Source organism: Ochotona princeps, chromosome 16 (assembly GCF_030435755.1).
Source record: "Ochotona princeps isolate mOchPri1 chromosome 16, mOchPri1.hap1, whole genome shotgun sequence".
Lineage (NCBI taxonomy): Eukaryota > Metazoa > Chordata > Mammalia > Lagomorpha > Ochotonidae > Ochotona > Ochotona princeps.
In genome coordinates, this window is record NC_080847.1 from 21,102,496 (window position 1) to 21,119,000 (window position 16,505).

At 45.4% G+C, this 16,505-nt stretch overlaps 2 protein-coding genes across 9 annotated transcripts in view; one reads left to right on the forward strand and one right to left on the reverse strand.

Annotated features, from left to right (window-relative positions):
* CNOT1 (CCR4-NOT transcription complex subunit 1) overlaps positions 1-11,522 on the forward strand; it is a 73,661-nt gene extending 62,139 nt beyond the window's left edge. For all 8 annotated transcript variants that reach the window (XM_058674479.1, XM_058674481.1, XM_058674477.1 and 5 more), the window contains exons 40-49: positions 1,293-1,541; positions 3,840-4,003; positions 4,206-4,323; positions 5,730-5,831; positions 6,793-6,966; positions 7,604-7,753; positions 8,068-8,248; positions 9,558-9,690; positions 10,948-11,082; positions 11,182-11,522. In XM_058674479.1, coding sequence (XP_058530462.1) covers positions 1,293-1,541; positions 3,840-4,003; positions 4,206-4,323; positions 5,730-5,831; positions 6,793-6,966; positions 7,604-7,753; positions 8,068-8,248; positions 9,558-9,690; positions 10,948-11,082; positions 11,182-11,260 — 1,485 coding nt within the window. In that variant the 3' untranslated portion in view covers positions 11,261-11,522. The remainder of the gene's footprint in view (positions 1-1,292; positions 1,542-3,839; positions 4,004-4,205; positions 4,324-5,729; positions 5,832-6,792; positions 6,967-7,603; positions 7,754-8,067; positions 8,249-9,557; positions 9,691-10,947; positions 11,083-11,181) is intronic.
* Positions 11,523-13,017: 1,495 nt separating this feature from the next.
* Positions 13,018-16,182, reverse strand: SETD6 (SET domain containing 6, protein lysine methyltransferase). Its single transcript, XM_004583904.3, has 9 exons — positions 16,142-16,182; positions 15,852-15,944; positions 15,619-15,763; positions 15,396-15,537; positions 15,095-15,289; positions 14,884-15,004; positions 13,834-14,014; positions 13,593-13,735; positions 13,018-13,480 (listed from the first exon to the last, which is right to left on the reverse strand). Exons 1-9 carry the CDS (start codon positions 16,166-16,168, stop codon positions 13,175-13,177), a joined length of 1,353 nt encoding a protein of 450 aa, XP_004583961.1. The 5' UTR covers positions 16,169-16,182; the 3' UTR covers positions 13,018-13,174.
* Between the last annotated feature and the right edge of the window lie 323 nt (positions 16,183-16,505).

Genomic DNA, 16,505 nt, shown 5'->3' on the forward strand with positions numbered 1-16,505 from the left:
CTATTCTTTGTTGCTTTCCCAGGCCATATGGTGGGAACTGGTTTGGAAATGGATCAGCCAGGATGCTGGCATCAAAGGTGGAGGCTTAGTCTACTACACCATAGTGCTGGTCCCATAATTACATGTATTTTTTAATGATTCAATTTCTACAAGTTGTTAGAATTACAATTACTTTTCAATAGACTTCGTATGGAAATGTTAAATAGTAATTCTATTTCTCCCTTAAAATAATCTGGAGAGCTATGAGACATAATATGTTGAAAAAGTATTACTGCAGTTTTTTTGTTTGATTTCTGAGTTGGTGGAACAAACCTGAACTAGTTGTGTTTTGCGATCATTGCTGTTTCGTGGGTATGGATGTGGCATCTGTCTCAGCTCTTCCTGTTGACTTACTGTCTTTGTGTTCCTCTTGGGAAAAAAAAATAATGTGTTTGTTTCCTTGAGAATTCTTTTTTACTGTCATTGTCCCTTGTTGCTTCAGATTTTAATGTAGACACGATTCCCCTTGCTACTCTTAATGTCCCTAGCAAGGCTACATCCCACTGCTGTCTGTAAATTCAGCAGTCTTATCAGTTACCAAGGGAAAGTTGCATTGTTTATAAAATTTTAAGATAACCTTGAAGGTTTCTTTGTGTACTTTGCGTCTTTAATATTGCTACCCTCTTCCTCTGTAAAATTAATGCTTATTTCACTTGTCGATTGGTTTTTTCATATTAACCACTAACTTGTGCTATGCGTCACATTTCGATCATGCCATATTATTTATAGTGTTTCCTCACTTTCATGTAAATATGCGTTTTCTGGTAGTTCATTATATTAAAATAGCAATGATCTATTTAATATATAATTGAGTTTACGCTAGCAATAGCTTGTTGGAATTTGGAATGTTTTGATATTGATTTTCAGTAGGAAGAAATTATCTTAACTTGTGCAAAATTGTAAAATTTTGGTGGAAATGAGTGGAAAGAGTCATTATCCAGAATATCTAATTAGAATATCTAATTATCAACAAGTTATGAGAACTTTTATTGTATTGTTTTCTAAATTATTTGGTAATATCTCACTATTCAGAGTTGCAGTTATATTCTCTGTTGATGTCTGTCTTCTCCAGTTTTTACAACTGGAGGAATTCTATCAGGATTTTGTAATAATGAAGTAATTCCATTATTTGAGATGAGAAATGTGACAATACGAATAAAAGAATATCATTTAAACGTGAAATTTGAGAGATGTATAAAGTTGAGTCATATCTATTAGCTCATGTGTCTCCATATTTTTTGTTTTCATTGTAGATGCATCAGCAAGGAATACTGAAGACAGATGACCTCATAACAAGGTTCTTTCGTCTGTGCACGGAAATGTGTGTTGAAATTAGCTATCGTGCCCAGGCTGAGCAGCAGCACAACCCAGCTGCTAATCCCACAATGATCCGAGCCAAGTGCTATCACAACCTGGATGCCTTTGTCCGACTCATTGCGCTGCTCGTGAAGCACTCAGGGGAGGCCACCAACACTGTTACCAAGATTAATCTGTTGAACAAGGTCTGAAATCCTTTTTTAATTTTTATTGGAAAGGCAGTGTGATGCCAGTCATTCGGGATTAGGGCCTCATGTTTATGACCTCATTTAACCTTCGCTTTGTGTTTTATGTGTGTATTTTTAAAAAAAATTTATTTTGAATTTTTGTTGGAAAGACAGATTTTACAGACAGAGAGAAGAGACAGATTTTCCGTCTGGTGGTTAATTCCCCCAAGTGGCCACATCGGCCAGAGCTGAGCTGATCCAGAAACAGGAGCCTCATCTGGGTCTCCCACGCAAAGGCAGGATCCCAAGGCTTTGAGCTGTTCTCAGTTCTTTCCCATGCCACATGCAGGGAGCTGGAAGGGAAGTGGAGCAGCTGGGGCATGACCCAGTACCTATATAGGATCCTGGCACATGCAAGGTGAGGACTTTAGCTGCTAGGATACTACGCTGGGCCCTATTTGAGACACAGAATGTATTCAATATGTAGGAAGGAAAGATCTTCCTTCTGCTAGTTTATTTCCAGATTGCTGCAGTAGCTGGAGCTGAGCTGATCTGAAGCCAAGAATTTCTTCTGCATCTCCCATGTGAGTGCAGGGGGTCCAAGGACTTGGGCTAGCCCCCTCTGCTTTCCTAGGCCGCAAGCATGGAGCTGGGGAGAAGTGATGAGTCCGTTATGCCAATATGCTGGCCCCTCAAAATAAAACATCTTTTTTAAAACTTTTTTTTTTTTAAGATTTATTTATTTTATTACAAAGTCAGATATACAGAGAGAGGAAGATCCTCCATCCGATGATTCACTCCCCAAGTGAGCCGCAACGGCTGGCGCACGCCGATCCAATACCGGGAACCAGGAACCTCTTCCTGGTCTCCCACACAGGTGCAGCGACCCAAGGCTTTGGGCCGTCCTCGACTGCTTTCCCAGGCCACAAGCAGGGAGCTGGATGGGAAGTGGAGCTTCCGGGATTAGAACTGGCGCCCATATGGGATCCCGGGGCTCGTTCAAGGCGAGGACTTCAGCTGCTAGACCATGGCGCCGGGCCCCACATTTTATAATTGGAGTAGGCCAATTTAGAATACCAATTAGAATGCCTGTGACCCAATCGACTACTTCTCTACTGCACGTGCCCCCTTATGGGTTCCAGTTCTTATCCCAGCCTTTCTATCTCCCGTCCAATTCCTTATGATCTGGGAAAGCAGCAGAGAATGCTCAAGTCATTGGGGCTCTTATCACCCACAAGGTATCCCCTGTAGGTTCCTAGCTCTTGGGTTTGGATTGGCTTAGCTCCAGCTGTTGCAGCCATTTGTTGAGGGAGCCAGCTGTGAGATCTGTCTCTCCTTTCCATAAATCTCCCTTTCAAATAATGCTCCTGTCACCAGCTCGTCTAAAGGCTAAGAGAACAATCAGAGATTCAGCTGTTGGATTGTATTAACAGTAATGCTGGCGAAGTACCATTCTGGTCTCTAGAAACTTTTAAACATTTTTTTTAAAGATTTATTTTTTATTGGAAAGTCAGATATACAGAGAGGAGGAGAGACAGAGAGGATGATCTTGTCCAATGATTCACTCCCCAAGTGAGCCGCAACGGGCCTATGCGCGCCGATCCGAAGCTGGGAACCTGGAACCTCTTCCGGGTCTCCCACGCAGGTGCAGAGTCCCAATGCATTGGTCTGTCCTCAACTGCTTTCCCAGGCCACAAGCAGGGAGCTGGATGGGAAGTGGAGCTTCCGGGATTAGAACTGGCGCCCATATGGGATCCCGGGGCTTTCAAGGCGAGGACTTTAGCTGTTAGGCCATGCCACCGGGCCCTAAACATTTTTTAATAGCAACAGTTATCATCACCATCTCATTCCTTTTTTTTTTTTTTTTTTTTGAATAATTAGAAAGATATAGACAGGAAAGAGTATCCTATCTTCCTTCCAATGATTCACTCCCAAGAGGTTGCAATGGCCGAAGCTGAGCCAAACCAAAGCCAGGAGCCTGGAGCCTCTTCTGGTATCCCACTTGTTTGCAGGGTGTTAAAGCTTTGGGCTGTCCTCGACTGCCTTCCTAGGCCACAAACAGGGAGCTGGATGGGAAGTGGAGCTGCCGGGATTAGGACCAGTGCCTCTGCAAGGAAGTTAGCTGCTAGGTTACTGCATTAGGCCCCTCTAGAGCTTTAGTCTATAATTACTGAACTCTGACAGTAGACTGCAGACTAATTTCGTGATACATGTTATTTGTTGACTTGTATAGAATCTTTTCCTTTTATGTGAGATTTAGGATAATCATGACATGAATTTGGCCTGTACACATTCCCATCTGTGTGTTTTGTATAGGTCCTTGGTATAGTAGTGGGTGTTCTTTTACAAGATCATGATGTTCGGCAAAGTGAATTTCAGCAGCTTCCCTACCATCGCATTTTTATCATGCTACTGCTGGAACTCAATGCACCAGAACATGTGTTAGAAACCATTAATTTCCAGACACTTACAGCTTTTTGGTAAGTATTGGGTTTCAAATTGAAAATAAAGTTTTAGTATATTAGAGGAACTCTCTTAGTCGAGGAAGTTCTCAGGAACTTTGAGCTTTTGGGAAAGGTTTGGTTTGTTTTGTGAATATGTAAGACAGAATTGCCTTTTGATATGATGTTCACTGTGTGTAGTAGTTGTATGATGCTTCTCACGAAAGTTTTCTTCTTGCAGCAATACATTCCACATCTTGAGGCCTACCAAAGCTCCTGGGTTTGTCTATGCCTGGCTTGAATTGATCTCCCATCGAATTTTTATTGCAAGAATGTTGGCTCATACACCACAGCAGAAGGTGTGGCTGCAGTTTATCTCCTGTAAATGAAGCCCGTTTTACCCATGCCTGTAGACTTCTGTTACTCACTTAGTAGTTCATAGAGCATTCGTATTTCAGATTGAACCCTCATGTATACAGGCAGTATCAAAGAACGGCAAAGATAGAGAATCAGAGATCTTCCATTTACGTCTCCCTCATGGGTGGCTTGGCCTCAGCACTTACATATTAGTCATCATTTCATGACTGCCTTGCTAGGCAAACCAACAGAAAATTATATGAAGTGGAGCCAGCCAAGGCTCTAACCAGCACTCTGGTTGCCATGCTATCATTGCAAGTGACCACTTAACCTGTGTGGGTTTTTTTTTTTTTTTTTTTTTTTTTTTTTTGAAGTTGAAATCTTTGTGCATGTCATTAGATGTATGACTAGATTTCTGATGATTGCTGGTTTTCACTGTTGTCACATTTAACTTGATTATCACTGGGCTACTTTATTTGAAGGATTAATTTTTAGAGTATTTGGGAATAGAATGTAGGACATTTCTCTTCTATCTTGCATTTAAATTACAAATGCATACTATATGGAGTACTCTTATCTTGCCCGTAAGAGTGTATGACTGCTAAGTGTTGGAGGTAGTAAATTGGTATAAAAAGAAAAGGTCCAAAAACCATTGAAATAAGTTTCATTTAGTGAATGAAATTCTAGGGGAGAGAAAACACAATGTAATGTGTAATTATTGTGTGAGCATAATCAGTATATTTGGCTGGAATGAAGATTAATGGCACAAATTCAGTAAGGTTATTTGGCAGGAGTTGAGTAGTTGGGAGGTAGAAAAGGTATAGTGGAGGCTCTCATGTGTTGGATGAGCGTTTTCTGCTATATGTGAAACAAGATTTCTTTCCATTTTAAAATTTTAAAAGATTTTACTTGAAAGGCAGTGTAGAGAGATACATTGCACCCTCTGGTTCCCTTTCAACAATGACTGTAACTGCCCATTAAAAGAGTCAGAGGTTAATTTGTATTGTGGTGTGGGTCTAGTGGCCCTACCTGCCATCTGAGGCTTTGGCTGCCACATTAGTTGGAAGTGGGATTGAAGTGTAGCAGCTGGGGATTGAACTGGTGCCCATGGGTGCTGCCGCTTCAGGCGGTGGCTCACTCTGCTCTGCACAGCACTGATTTCTTTCTGTGTTAGTTTTGCTTAAGTCAAAATATTTTCTTGAATTTGTACAAACACTTCATTTCACAAGTCATCTTCCATTTTCTCCATAGTTAGTCTTTTTTCAAAGGCAATGTGTCGTCAAGGGAGATAATATGGTAATATTCTTTGCATTTGTGTGAGGATTAATAGCAAGTGTAGTGTGGACTCTTGGCGTTGTGAAGGCCATACGGCTAAGTTGTGACTCATTGTAACTTTCTCTTTTTAAAGGGGTGGCCTATGTATGCACAGCTACTGATTGATTTATTCAAATATTTAGCGCCTTTTCTTAGAAATGTGGAACTCACCAAACCTATGCAAATCCTGTATAAGGTAATTTATTTGGATTTATATTAAAATAACTTTGAGAATTGGAGTATAGAACCTTCCAGCTGAAAATATATGGTCTTGTTTTGTTTTCCATATTAAGCCTGCAGTCTGTAATGTGCATTCAGAAAAGGACCAAAAATCATATAATTAGCACCCAGATCTTAAAGTATTCACACATTCAGTTGTGTTACCTTAGTTTTGCAGAGAGTCATATACCAGCAGCACATCAGTTGGCTGTTTCTCTTCTTGCCACATTGGTATGTCAGTTTTTCATGCCAGCCATTTTGGCAGCAATACATTAGTACCTCACTGTGGGCTGAGTTTGCGTGTTCTTGATTTTCTGAGGTTTTCACATGCTGGTTGACAGTCTGGAGGGTCATTAGTATGATGTGCTCCACTGCCTTCTGTTCATGTTTTTATTGGATTATTTGTAGTTTTTGCATTTTTTCTCATTAAATGAATTATATATTCTTGGTATAAGCTCTTTGTTTATTCATATAACCTCCACTTCAGAAAGGTGCTTGTGACATTGTTTGTATTGTTTTCTAGTCCTCCCCACCCTCATCCCCTGCTTCAGCCAGGTTTCTCTGTTGGATGACAGGGTCCGAGTACTGCAGTCTGTCTTCAATGCTTTTCTGTGCACGTTTGCAGGGAGCTTAATTGGAAGTGGAGTGAGCTGTGACTTGTAATGGTATTCTAGCATGGGATGCCTGTGGCTGCAGCTTAACACACCGTGCCACAATGCTGGCCCATGTTGCCACTTTTACCATGTTCATTTAAGGCTCCAGACTCCTTAATGCCTAGTTTTTCATGATTTCTAGATGTAAATATTTTGATCAATCATCTGTGATACTTAGTGTTAAATTTTAAAAATTGTAAACTTCTTATTGAAGTCAGATGCAGAATAAGAAAACTGTTGTTCCCATGTCCTCAGTGTGGAAATGTCTTTGTTTTTATCAAATAGGGTACTTTAAGAGTGCTGCTGGTTCTTTTGCATGACTTCCCAGAGTTCCTTTGTGATTACCATTATGGGTTCTGTGATGTGATCCCGCCTAACTGCATCCAGTTGAGAAATCTGATATTGAGTGCCTTCCCCAGAAACATGAGGCTCCCAGACCCATTCACTCCTAATCTGAAGGTAAGTATCCTCATCTGTTGCTGTACCCAGCCCCAGCTGTACAGCTTGCACCTGTGTTAGGGAATGCTCTTGTTCATAGTACTGCTGTTCCTGATACTAGATAGTGGCTCACATGAGCTCTCTAGTTGCCGTTGTTTTCTATTACGTGATACTGAATTTGCTTACAGAACCTCAGCTTAGTGTGGGCAGTTACACTGTGCCAGCTGGGGAGAACTAGCAAGTGTCTGTGTCGCTACACTGTTGAAGTAGATAGGACCACCTTACATCTCAGTTCCCTTGACGTGCTTACTGTAATTTTCATGTATCCTGGTTCCTCCCTCACACCCCCACCCCTTACAGCTTAAAAAAAAATACAGACCATCTTGTTTTTCTTGTTTGGGGATTCTTTAACGAGTGAGGAATGACATTTTAGACTTGAAGTCCAGAGTTACTAAAAATTTGTTAGTGGTACAAACTATAATTCCTTACAAAAGTACTTGCCCTTTATACCACATAAAATAAGAAATTCATATCATTTTTGTAGAATTCTAATTAAGATTTGTGAAGCTAGTAAAATGCAGCAAGAAGATTCTAGACCTTGGTAGTGTGTGTAAACATTTAATGATTCTAATTGTGATCCTTGGCATTTGTCTGGCAGGTGGACATGTTGAGTGAAATTAACATTGCTCCCCGGATTCTCACCAACTTCACTGGAGTGATGCCACCTCAATTCAAAAAGGATTTGGATTCCTATCTTAAAACTCGCTCACCAGTCACTTTTCTGTCGGATTTGCGCAGCAACTTACAGGTCAGTTGGCTTGAAACTCTTACGTCTTCCCTAGAATGTATTTTCTGTGCATGATCCTCTGTGTAGTTAGCGCGAGTTAGTATTTTCAGGAAGGAAATTACGTGGTTAAGTAGCCCATTTCATTGATACAGTGCTAAAGCTGTACATGAAGCAACCAGGAAAACCACTGATTTTCTGCAGGAATAGACACATTGTTTATACAAAATAGGTTATCTTGTAAGTGCAGATAATCTTACTACATAATACTGTTCTCGTATTTATTGTAGTGCTTTGCAAGAGTTCATTCGTAACAAGTTTTCTGTTTTGCTCAGCAGGTATCTAATGAGCCTGGCAATCGCTACAATCTGCAGCTCATCAATGCACTGGTGCTCTACGTAGGGACTCAGGCCATTGCACACATCCACAACAAGGGCAGTACACCTTCAATGAGCACCATCACCCACTCAGCACACATGGACATCTTCCAGAACTTGGCCGTGGACTTGGACACTGAAGGTGAGTGGAGCCAGTGTGTTCTCAGAGTAAAATTCAGTATGCTTATCACATCATGTTCCCAAAAATGTTCTAAGCCACAACAAAGGCTGTGTCGGCACACTTAGATCTAGCTGATGATGACTTTATATATTTGGCAATTATGTTTAAAGCAGAACATAAAGCAAAGAACAAAGGTATGAATTAACCAAATCTTGCTATTACCATCCAAAGACTATGGTGTTTTACTTTTATTAAGATTTATTTCTTTTTATTGCAAAGTCAGATTTTTTTTTTTTTTTAAGATTTATTTTATTTTTATTACAAAGTCAGATATACTGAGTGGAGGAGAGATAGAGAGGAAGTGGAGCTGCCGGGATTAGAACCAGCGGCCATATTGGATCAAGGCGAGGACCTTAGCCACTAGGCCATGCTGCCAAGCCCGCAAAGTCAGATTTACAGAGAGAGAAAGATCCTCCATCCACTGATTCACTCTGCAAGTGGCCACAGTGGCCAGAGCTGAGCCACCCAGAAACAAGTAACTTCTGGGTCTCCCACACAGGTATAGAGCTCCATGGCTTTGAACCATCTCCTATTACTTTCCCAGGCCACAAGCAGGGAGCTGGATGGCAAGTGGGGCTGCCGGGATTAGAACCGGCGCCAATATTGGATCCTGGTGTTTTCAAGGAGGAGCCAAAACATTGGGATCCTGCACCCACTGGGAGACCTAAAAGAGGGTCCTGGCTTCACATCATCTCAGCTCCAGCCATTGTGGCCACTTGGGAGTGAATCATCCGACCAAAGATCTTCTTCTCTGTATTCCTCACTTTCAAATAAAAATAGTAAAAATAAATATTTTTAAAGAAATGTTCTCTGTTATTTAGACCACTTCAAGTAACAGAGTGAAAATACTAGTACATGTAGAACATAGCAATATAGCCTCTTGGGTCTCAGCATATGACCTGGGAAACCTTAGCAGAACCCTTAAGACTCTTTTAATGAGGGGTGTGAATATTAACACAGCATTGGCGAGTATACAGGTTTACATGAAGTGCAGCAGCAGATTGCATATAGACGTAGAAAGAATCCAAATGCTTTCTATTAAGATGTGAAAAGACACGTAAAAATGTAAGGCATCCACTAAATTACAGGGAAGATTTTTTTTTTAAAGCTAATATGTCTTACTCAGGAATGAATACTTAAGTATCTTTTAATGTAGAAGATATTCAAAATAAAATTGACAGAAAGCTTTCTGGGATCCTGAGGACTGTTACTTTAAGGAACTGTTTCCTGGTGCTGTTCTGGGCAAGTCCTGAGTCTCCCTACTTCTTAGGTCGGTATCTCTTCCTGAATGCAATTGCGAACCAGCTGCGATACCCAAATAGCCACACTCACTACTTCAGCTGCACCATGCTGTACCTTTTTGCAGAGGCCAACACCGAAGCAATCCAGGAACAGATCACAAGGTAGGGCAAGACTTTTCATGTGCTTCGAAATGGTGGCTGCCTTGACTTTGGTGTCTTTTGTATAGATTTAATGTATAGTAGGTATTTTTTTATAGTGCAATAACATGCTAAATTTGAGATGCAGCTGAAATGGGCTGATGTGAAAAGTAGGACACAATAAAAAAATCATTTTGATTGAAGGTCAAGAGCTTAATGTGGCAGGAACAACAGCATTTTTACTGGTGTCCTTAATCAGGCAAGCACTTTAATAAGAGCAGTTGGAAATGTGTTGCAGGCTGCTTTGAATTCATACAGCGCTGGAGACTGGGGAACAGGCAGACTGAGTGTTATGACCCGTTTGTGTTCCTACATACTGGTCATGAGCCAGCACCTGCTGGCGCTACAGTCAGCAACCCAACCAGGACCTTAATTTAGAAATCGTATTTTGGGATGCCGGTATCCCAAGTAGTGAGTTAGATGCTATACCAAAAATGTATTCTCTCCCTAATACCGCTTTTTAAAATGTTTCAATGTTACTTATTTAAAAGCAGAATTATAGTCTTCCATCTATTGGATCCCACCACAGGTGGCTGGAACAGCTGGTTTCAGAAGCTTTTTCAAAGTTTCGCCAGGATTGGGCTGTTTTTCACTTCTTGGATTGGAAGTGGAACAGCTAAGGCTGAACCTGGCACTCAAGGGATGCCAGCATTGCAGCAGCAGTTTAATCTGCTCCCCTAAGCACATGTTTTTAATGCACTTTTCTAATGTCTAGTGGGCAGTATTTATATTCTAAACCGTATGTAATCTATGTGAATATCTAAGCCAATGAGCACATTTTCAAAGAGCACATTTTCTGTATGTTGTGTGTTGCCCATTTTTCCCCTATCTCCTATCTTTTGAAAGTTTTGAAATGCATAGTGTTAAACTCCCACCTTAACAACGGCATCCTGTTCAAATCCAGATGCTCCAAATCCAATCTAGCTTCCCTGTTTATGGCCTGCTAAATTAGCAGGGGATTGCTTAAGTCCTTGGGTCCCTGCACCCACATGGGAGACAAGGAAAGTACCTGCTGGCCCAGATGGGCTCACCTCCAGCTAATCTGGTCATTTGTGGAGTGAACCAGCAAGATCTCTGCAATTCTTTTCAAAGAACCGACCTGTATTAACCATGTTGTATTAAGACATCAATTCAACTATCTTGGTATGCCACGGAAAAGAGGGTAATGAAGTGGTTGTAATTCGTGCATATCTGTTAACACTACTGTTTTCTTTTCTCTAGGGTTCTTTTGGAACGGTTGATTGTAAATAGGCCACATCCTTGGGGTCTTCTTATTACCTTCATTGAACTGATTAAAAACCCAGCATTTAAGTTCTGGAACCATGAGTTTGTACACTGTGCCCCAGAAATTGAAAAGTGAGTTTTTTGTCTGAATCATCAAACGATTATAGACTCTTCTATCTCTCGGTTGGCTCTGTGACTGAAATACACGATTAACTGTCTTCTGTTCCTCAGGTTATTCCAGTCGGTTGCACAGTGCTGCATGGGACAGAAGCAGGCTCAGCAGGTAATGGAAGGGACAGGTGCCAGTTAGATGGAGCTGTGTCTTCATTGTAAAGATGTCAGCCTGGAGGCCCCAGGGCGCCAAGTTCATGAACTGAAGAATCCTTTCCTCTCCCCGGCTCTCCCAGCTCTTTGATTCTTGGGCATTTCTCCAGCTACTGCTGGGGTGGGCCTCCCTGTCTACGTGGGCACGTTCCAAAGTTTAAATGCATTTTTTTTGACTCTTGGCCAAAATTTAAAAGATGCTGTGAATATCATTTTGAATTGTGTAAATATATGAAAGAGAAAACCTTTGTCTGGAGTTTCATGGGTTTGTTGAAAATGTTTTAGAGCAGTTAACCTTGTAATGAGGAGGCAGATAGCAGAGCTGTGCGCTTGCTTGAAGGCCAGAGCTCCCCGTCTTTGGCATTCCCGGTGTTGCTGAGAACAGCAAGCTTCAACATTATTTAACCAGAATGTTTCCTTTCCAACTTAAAAAAAAGGGAAACCAGACAGAGGAGGAGAAAAAATTCTTCGTTTGCTTGTTCACTCCCTGATTGGCCTCAACAGCCAGAGCGGAGCCGAGCCAAGAGCTTCATCCAGGTCTCAGTGCAGGGTCCCAGGTTTTGAGCCCTCCTCCACTGCTTTCCCAGGCCACAGTGAAGCAGCCACGACAGGAACCAGCACCCACATGGGATCCCAGCACATGCAGGGCAAAGACTCATGCCACTAAGCCATTGTGCTGGGCCCTCCAAACCTGTTTTAGAACTAATTTGTGGAGCATAGCACTTGAACTAGCTCCTCATTTGTGCTTGAGAACATTCCTTGGCCCCTGGGATGAGGCTGAGCCTACCCTGCTCATCATGTAGGAACAGAAATCCAATCTTATGAATTATCTTCCCTATCACCGAGTTGAAAAATAACAAAGGGGGCCCAGCGGCGTGGCCTAGCGGCTAAAGTCCTCGCCTTGAATGCCCCGGGATCCCATATGGGCTCCGGTTCTATTCCCGGCAGCTCCACTTCCCATCCAGCTCCCTGCTTGTGGCCTAGGAAAGCAGTTGAGGACAGCCCAGTACATTGGGACCCTGCATCCGTGTGGGAGACCAGGAAGAGGTTCCTGGTTCCCGGCTTCGGATCGGCGCGCACCGGCCCGTTGCGGCTCACTTGGGGAGTGAATCATCGGACGGAAGATCTTCCTCTCTGTCTTTCCTCCTCTCTGTATATCTGACTTTGTAATAAAATAGATAAATCTTCAAAAAAAAAAAAAAAAAAAACCAACAAAGGGCCAATACAACCCCTTTTGTAAGGATCTTAAACATATTGGTTCCTGTGCTCTCCTTTGCACCCCGTAGAATTCCTGGGCATTTGCTCACACGCTATACGTGTATGCATGTGAGTCCATGGTGCCCAAATATGGACAGTCCAGGGAAGCACCAGCTCCCAGCTGAGTTAAGATCATTCCCACTACCAAGCTGACTATCTTCAGCAGGAGAAAAAAAAAACTTAGTAGGAATACATTTTGAAGCATAAAATGCCTCACCTTTAACGGTACTCATGTTGTAAAACCAAAGGGCTCAAAATTAAAAGATGATGTCTTACATGAGCAAGGCCTGAATGTCCTTGGTGTCTAGAGCAAATCATTCAAGGGGAAACGACCTGTCCGGTCTCATCAAGGGCCATCCAACAGAAAAGCATGATTTCCTCAAGACGGAGCTGGTTTGACAGGTCACCTGTATGGTTCATACTATTAAACACTAGAATACAATAACACCCATCCCTACCGTAACTCTACGGACTGTTTAAAAATGTGTTAAGCTAATCATTCCAAAGCATGCTGTTCCCAATCAGAACCATCACCTAGCACACCTTTGCTGACTTTTCTTCTGGTATTTAATAAGAAAGTTGAAAGATTCAAACTTTAAAGCAACAATGATTATCAGCTTAAAAACAGTTCTTACTGCTTACTCTAACTGGTCACTTCCAGCAGCTGGTGTAAGATCATCTTTTGACCATAACGGACCTGCAGGGCCTGCTGCTCCCGCGAGCTGAGCTGGGTGTAGAGCTCCTCATTGCCGAGTAAATCCTGCTCACTTTGTAAGTCTGTGGCGTACGTCTGCAGGGTCAGCACCACACTGTCCCGAAGGAGCTCCTTCCATGGCGCCTTGAGCTTGGAGATATTTTTGAGTGTCAGGGTGTCTTCTTCCCTTTCATCATCTCTCCATCCATCCCGGTCTTTAAATTCTCTGAATTCCTCAGCAGGCATGCACAGTACCTAGAAATAAACATGATAGCCTTTAGTTAGGTCACACCACTACCATGTTTCTGAAGTTGACCTGACCTAATTTAGCCTTTTCTAATCGCAAAGGTCATTCTTGGCCTTTTACCTTTAGCGTGGTGGTCAGCTCCTCTTCCGTCAGCACCTCTTCCCGCCCGATCACGAAGGCTCCCTCTTCCCCTACCATCTCCAGTTCGCACAGGAAATCCCAGCGCTCACACAGGAGCAGCCGGTCAGCATCCACCTTCACTCCTGCAAAGACATGCCACAGAAGCCACCGTCTACCAAAGGCTGTCTTCTCAGTCCAGTCATGTGCTACACCGATTTCAAAGCGTGAAGGAAACACTCACTCTGTAATGCTGCTTCACGAACGGTGACCATCTGGATGTCAGCTGTGTCATCTGTGTTGTCAGGATACGGTTCAACAAAGCCATACATGTGAATCAGCTGCCAATTGGCCATTTGTCCATAAGTGTTGAAAATCTCATGGCCTTTAGGAATGGGCTGAGTGGCCACCATCCGAAGATGATTCTGGGGTGAGAGGGAGAAGCTGGGGCAGTGTCCTTCCCAGGTGACCCCTTGGAAGTGGCTCCCCTCCAGCGGATGTGGGTCAGCCACAGACTGAGGCCTGCCTCAGCTCCTGCTAGTCCCCTGGTATAGTGCATCAGCCCCATTTTTATTAGGCAACACTCTGATCACCCATCTTTAACACTTAAAAAGTACTGCTCCCCCAATGAAATGGCGATCAGTTACCACTGATTTTATTGCCACCATCCATCCCTTCCTGTACAAAATACAGCTGATATGAAAGCGGTCATCGGATTATTTTAGACCTCTGAGTGAACATCCCAAACAGTGGAGTGTTGGATGTGAGGGTGCTTTGGTTCTGACAAGTCACCCATTGATCGCTAGGGTCGAGTCGGCTGATCGGGCTGGCTAGGCGGGTGTACCCTTCCCTCATAGCTCCATGCGTGCCCCTACCAAAGCTGCGCGCTCGGGACCACGACCATCCCTGCTAGAGGACCCGTCTTCCGTCAAGGGCACGCAAACAGCCGCACTCCCCTGCTAGAACCTCCAAAGAAAGGGGTGCCCAGGCTGCACTGCGCAGGCCTCATGGCGCACACAGCAGCCCCTCCCATTCCAGCACTGCAATATCGTTCCACAGCCTGTGTTTACCAGAGCAGTTGACTGCAACTTTGAGGACTCTGAGGTATTTTGTGTTTAAAAAAATAAACCATTTTACTGTAATATACCTACAAAAATATATATATATAAGGGAGAACTAAATTTCACCCACTCACTTCTGAAGAGTAGGGAAATGGAGCCCAATGAAACAGCAGTTTGAAGCAAATGCTCAATCACCAATGCACATAACAAGAACTAGGTGGGAATCCACTCACTGCAGAATATTCTAGATTGGCATTGTGATTGGCTAAGTGGTTTAGAATGTCTGCTGCTGGCACCATCAAAGGGGCGTTTGGCTCCTTCTCATCCTCCTCTTCCTCCAGTGGTTCTTGAAAGCTGCCAGAGAGAACCTGGGTTAAGGCTCAGGCTTGAGGGACCCGGCTGGAGCTCACTGTTTGCCCCCTCACCGGCCCAGGTGCTGCTCACCTGTAGGCCATCACCAGGGCCACGAGCTGGCGGTAGAGCTCCAGGGAGCGGACCTTGGGGCTGAAGAGATCAGGATGGGCTTCCATGAAGGGCAGCACGATGGAATGGTACTCGCTGCGGATGTTGGCCAGGTCCTTCTCCACAGCCTCGGGCACTCCAGTGCCCTGCAGCAGCCGCCGGCGCTCCTCCTCCGGCCTGCAGCGACACTCCCACCCAGGCTCCTTTCACACACCTCATCGCGACCAGGCTGGGGGCCCTGGCCCCGGGGAAGCGGCTGGGGCGCCCCTCCCGCAACGCTCACCAGAACATGGGGTGCTCCAAGCGGCCCAGCTCAGGCCAGAGCGCAAAGTAGGGCCTCCAGCGTGAGGTTGGAGCCTGTAGCTCGTGGAGCAGCGCCAGCAGCAGCGGCACCCAGCCCGACTGACTCTGCAGGGCGCCTCGCTCTGCGGGAAGACAGGGCTGAAATCCCCCTGCGCGCCTCAGCGCGCCCGCGCCGCACCCCCCCGCGCCGCCCGCGCGCGCACCTCGCTCCAGCAGGCCGCCGATGGAGCAGGTGTGCTGCGACAGCACCGCGCTCCGCGGCACCGCGAACAGCAGCTCCCCGCGCTGCACGCTCTCCCGCGCCAGCATGCCGTAGCCGGCCACGGTGCCCTGCCGACTCACTTCCACCTGCGAGGGCAGCAGCGGGGAAGGCCGGGTCAGAGCATCCCTGGGCCCGCCGCGCCGCCGCGCCCCGCTCCGCTCCCTGCTCGCTCACCTTAGGACTCAGCTCCAGTCCCACCTGCTGGCACCAGCTCAGGAAGCCAGCCACAGGCTCCGCGTCGCCGCCTCCGCCCTCCGGCCCCGCCACCTGAGAGAAGCGAGCTCAGCGTCCACGTCCCGCTGCGCCCGGGCCGCGCGTGCGCGCTGGCGGCAAGGGGCTCCGGCGCGCGGGAGGGACGCGCGGACCCGGAGGCACACGGCCCCACGGGAGAGAAGGCGCACGCAGGACGCCGGCCACGGCCCCGGGGAGAGGGGTACACCTCGCGCCCGTCGCCCGCCGCTCACCCGCGGGCGCTTCGCCTGCGTCGCCATGGTCCCAGCCGGCCAGCACTCGGCGCCGGGGCTTCCGGCGTCCGCGGCCCCGCCTCCGGGGCGGCACGCTGGCCCCACCCAGGCGCCGGAAGCACGTCGGGCGAGGCTGGGCGTCCTCCGGGCAGGCGCCGTGGGAATCCGGGCAGGTGCAATCGCTGCTCCTTGAAGACGTGCTAGGAGCGCCCGGTGTCTGAAGCTGGAATTAGCGCGTTATGCGCGCACAGAACGGCGGCTCTGCGCTGCTTCGGACCCGATCCAGGGCCACGAGCAACCAGTGGGTCTCTATCCAAGTGCTGAGGCTTCTTGAAGTCTGGGCACTGGAAGAAAGTATCGATTT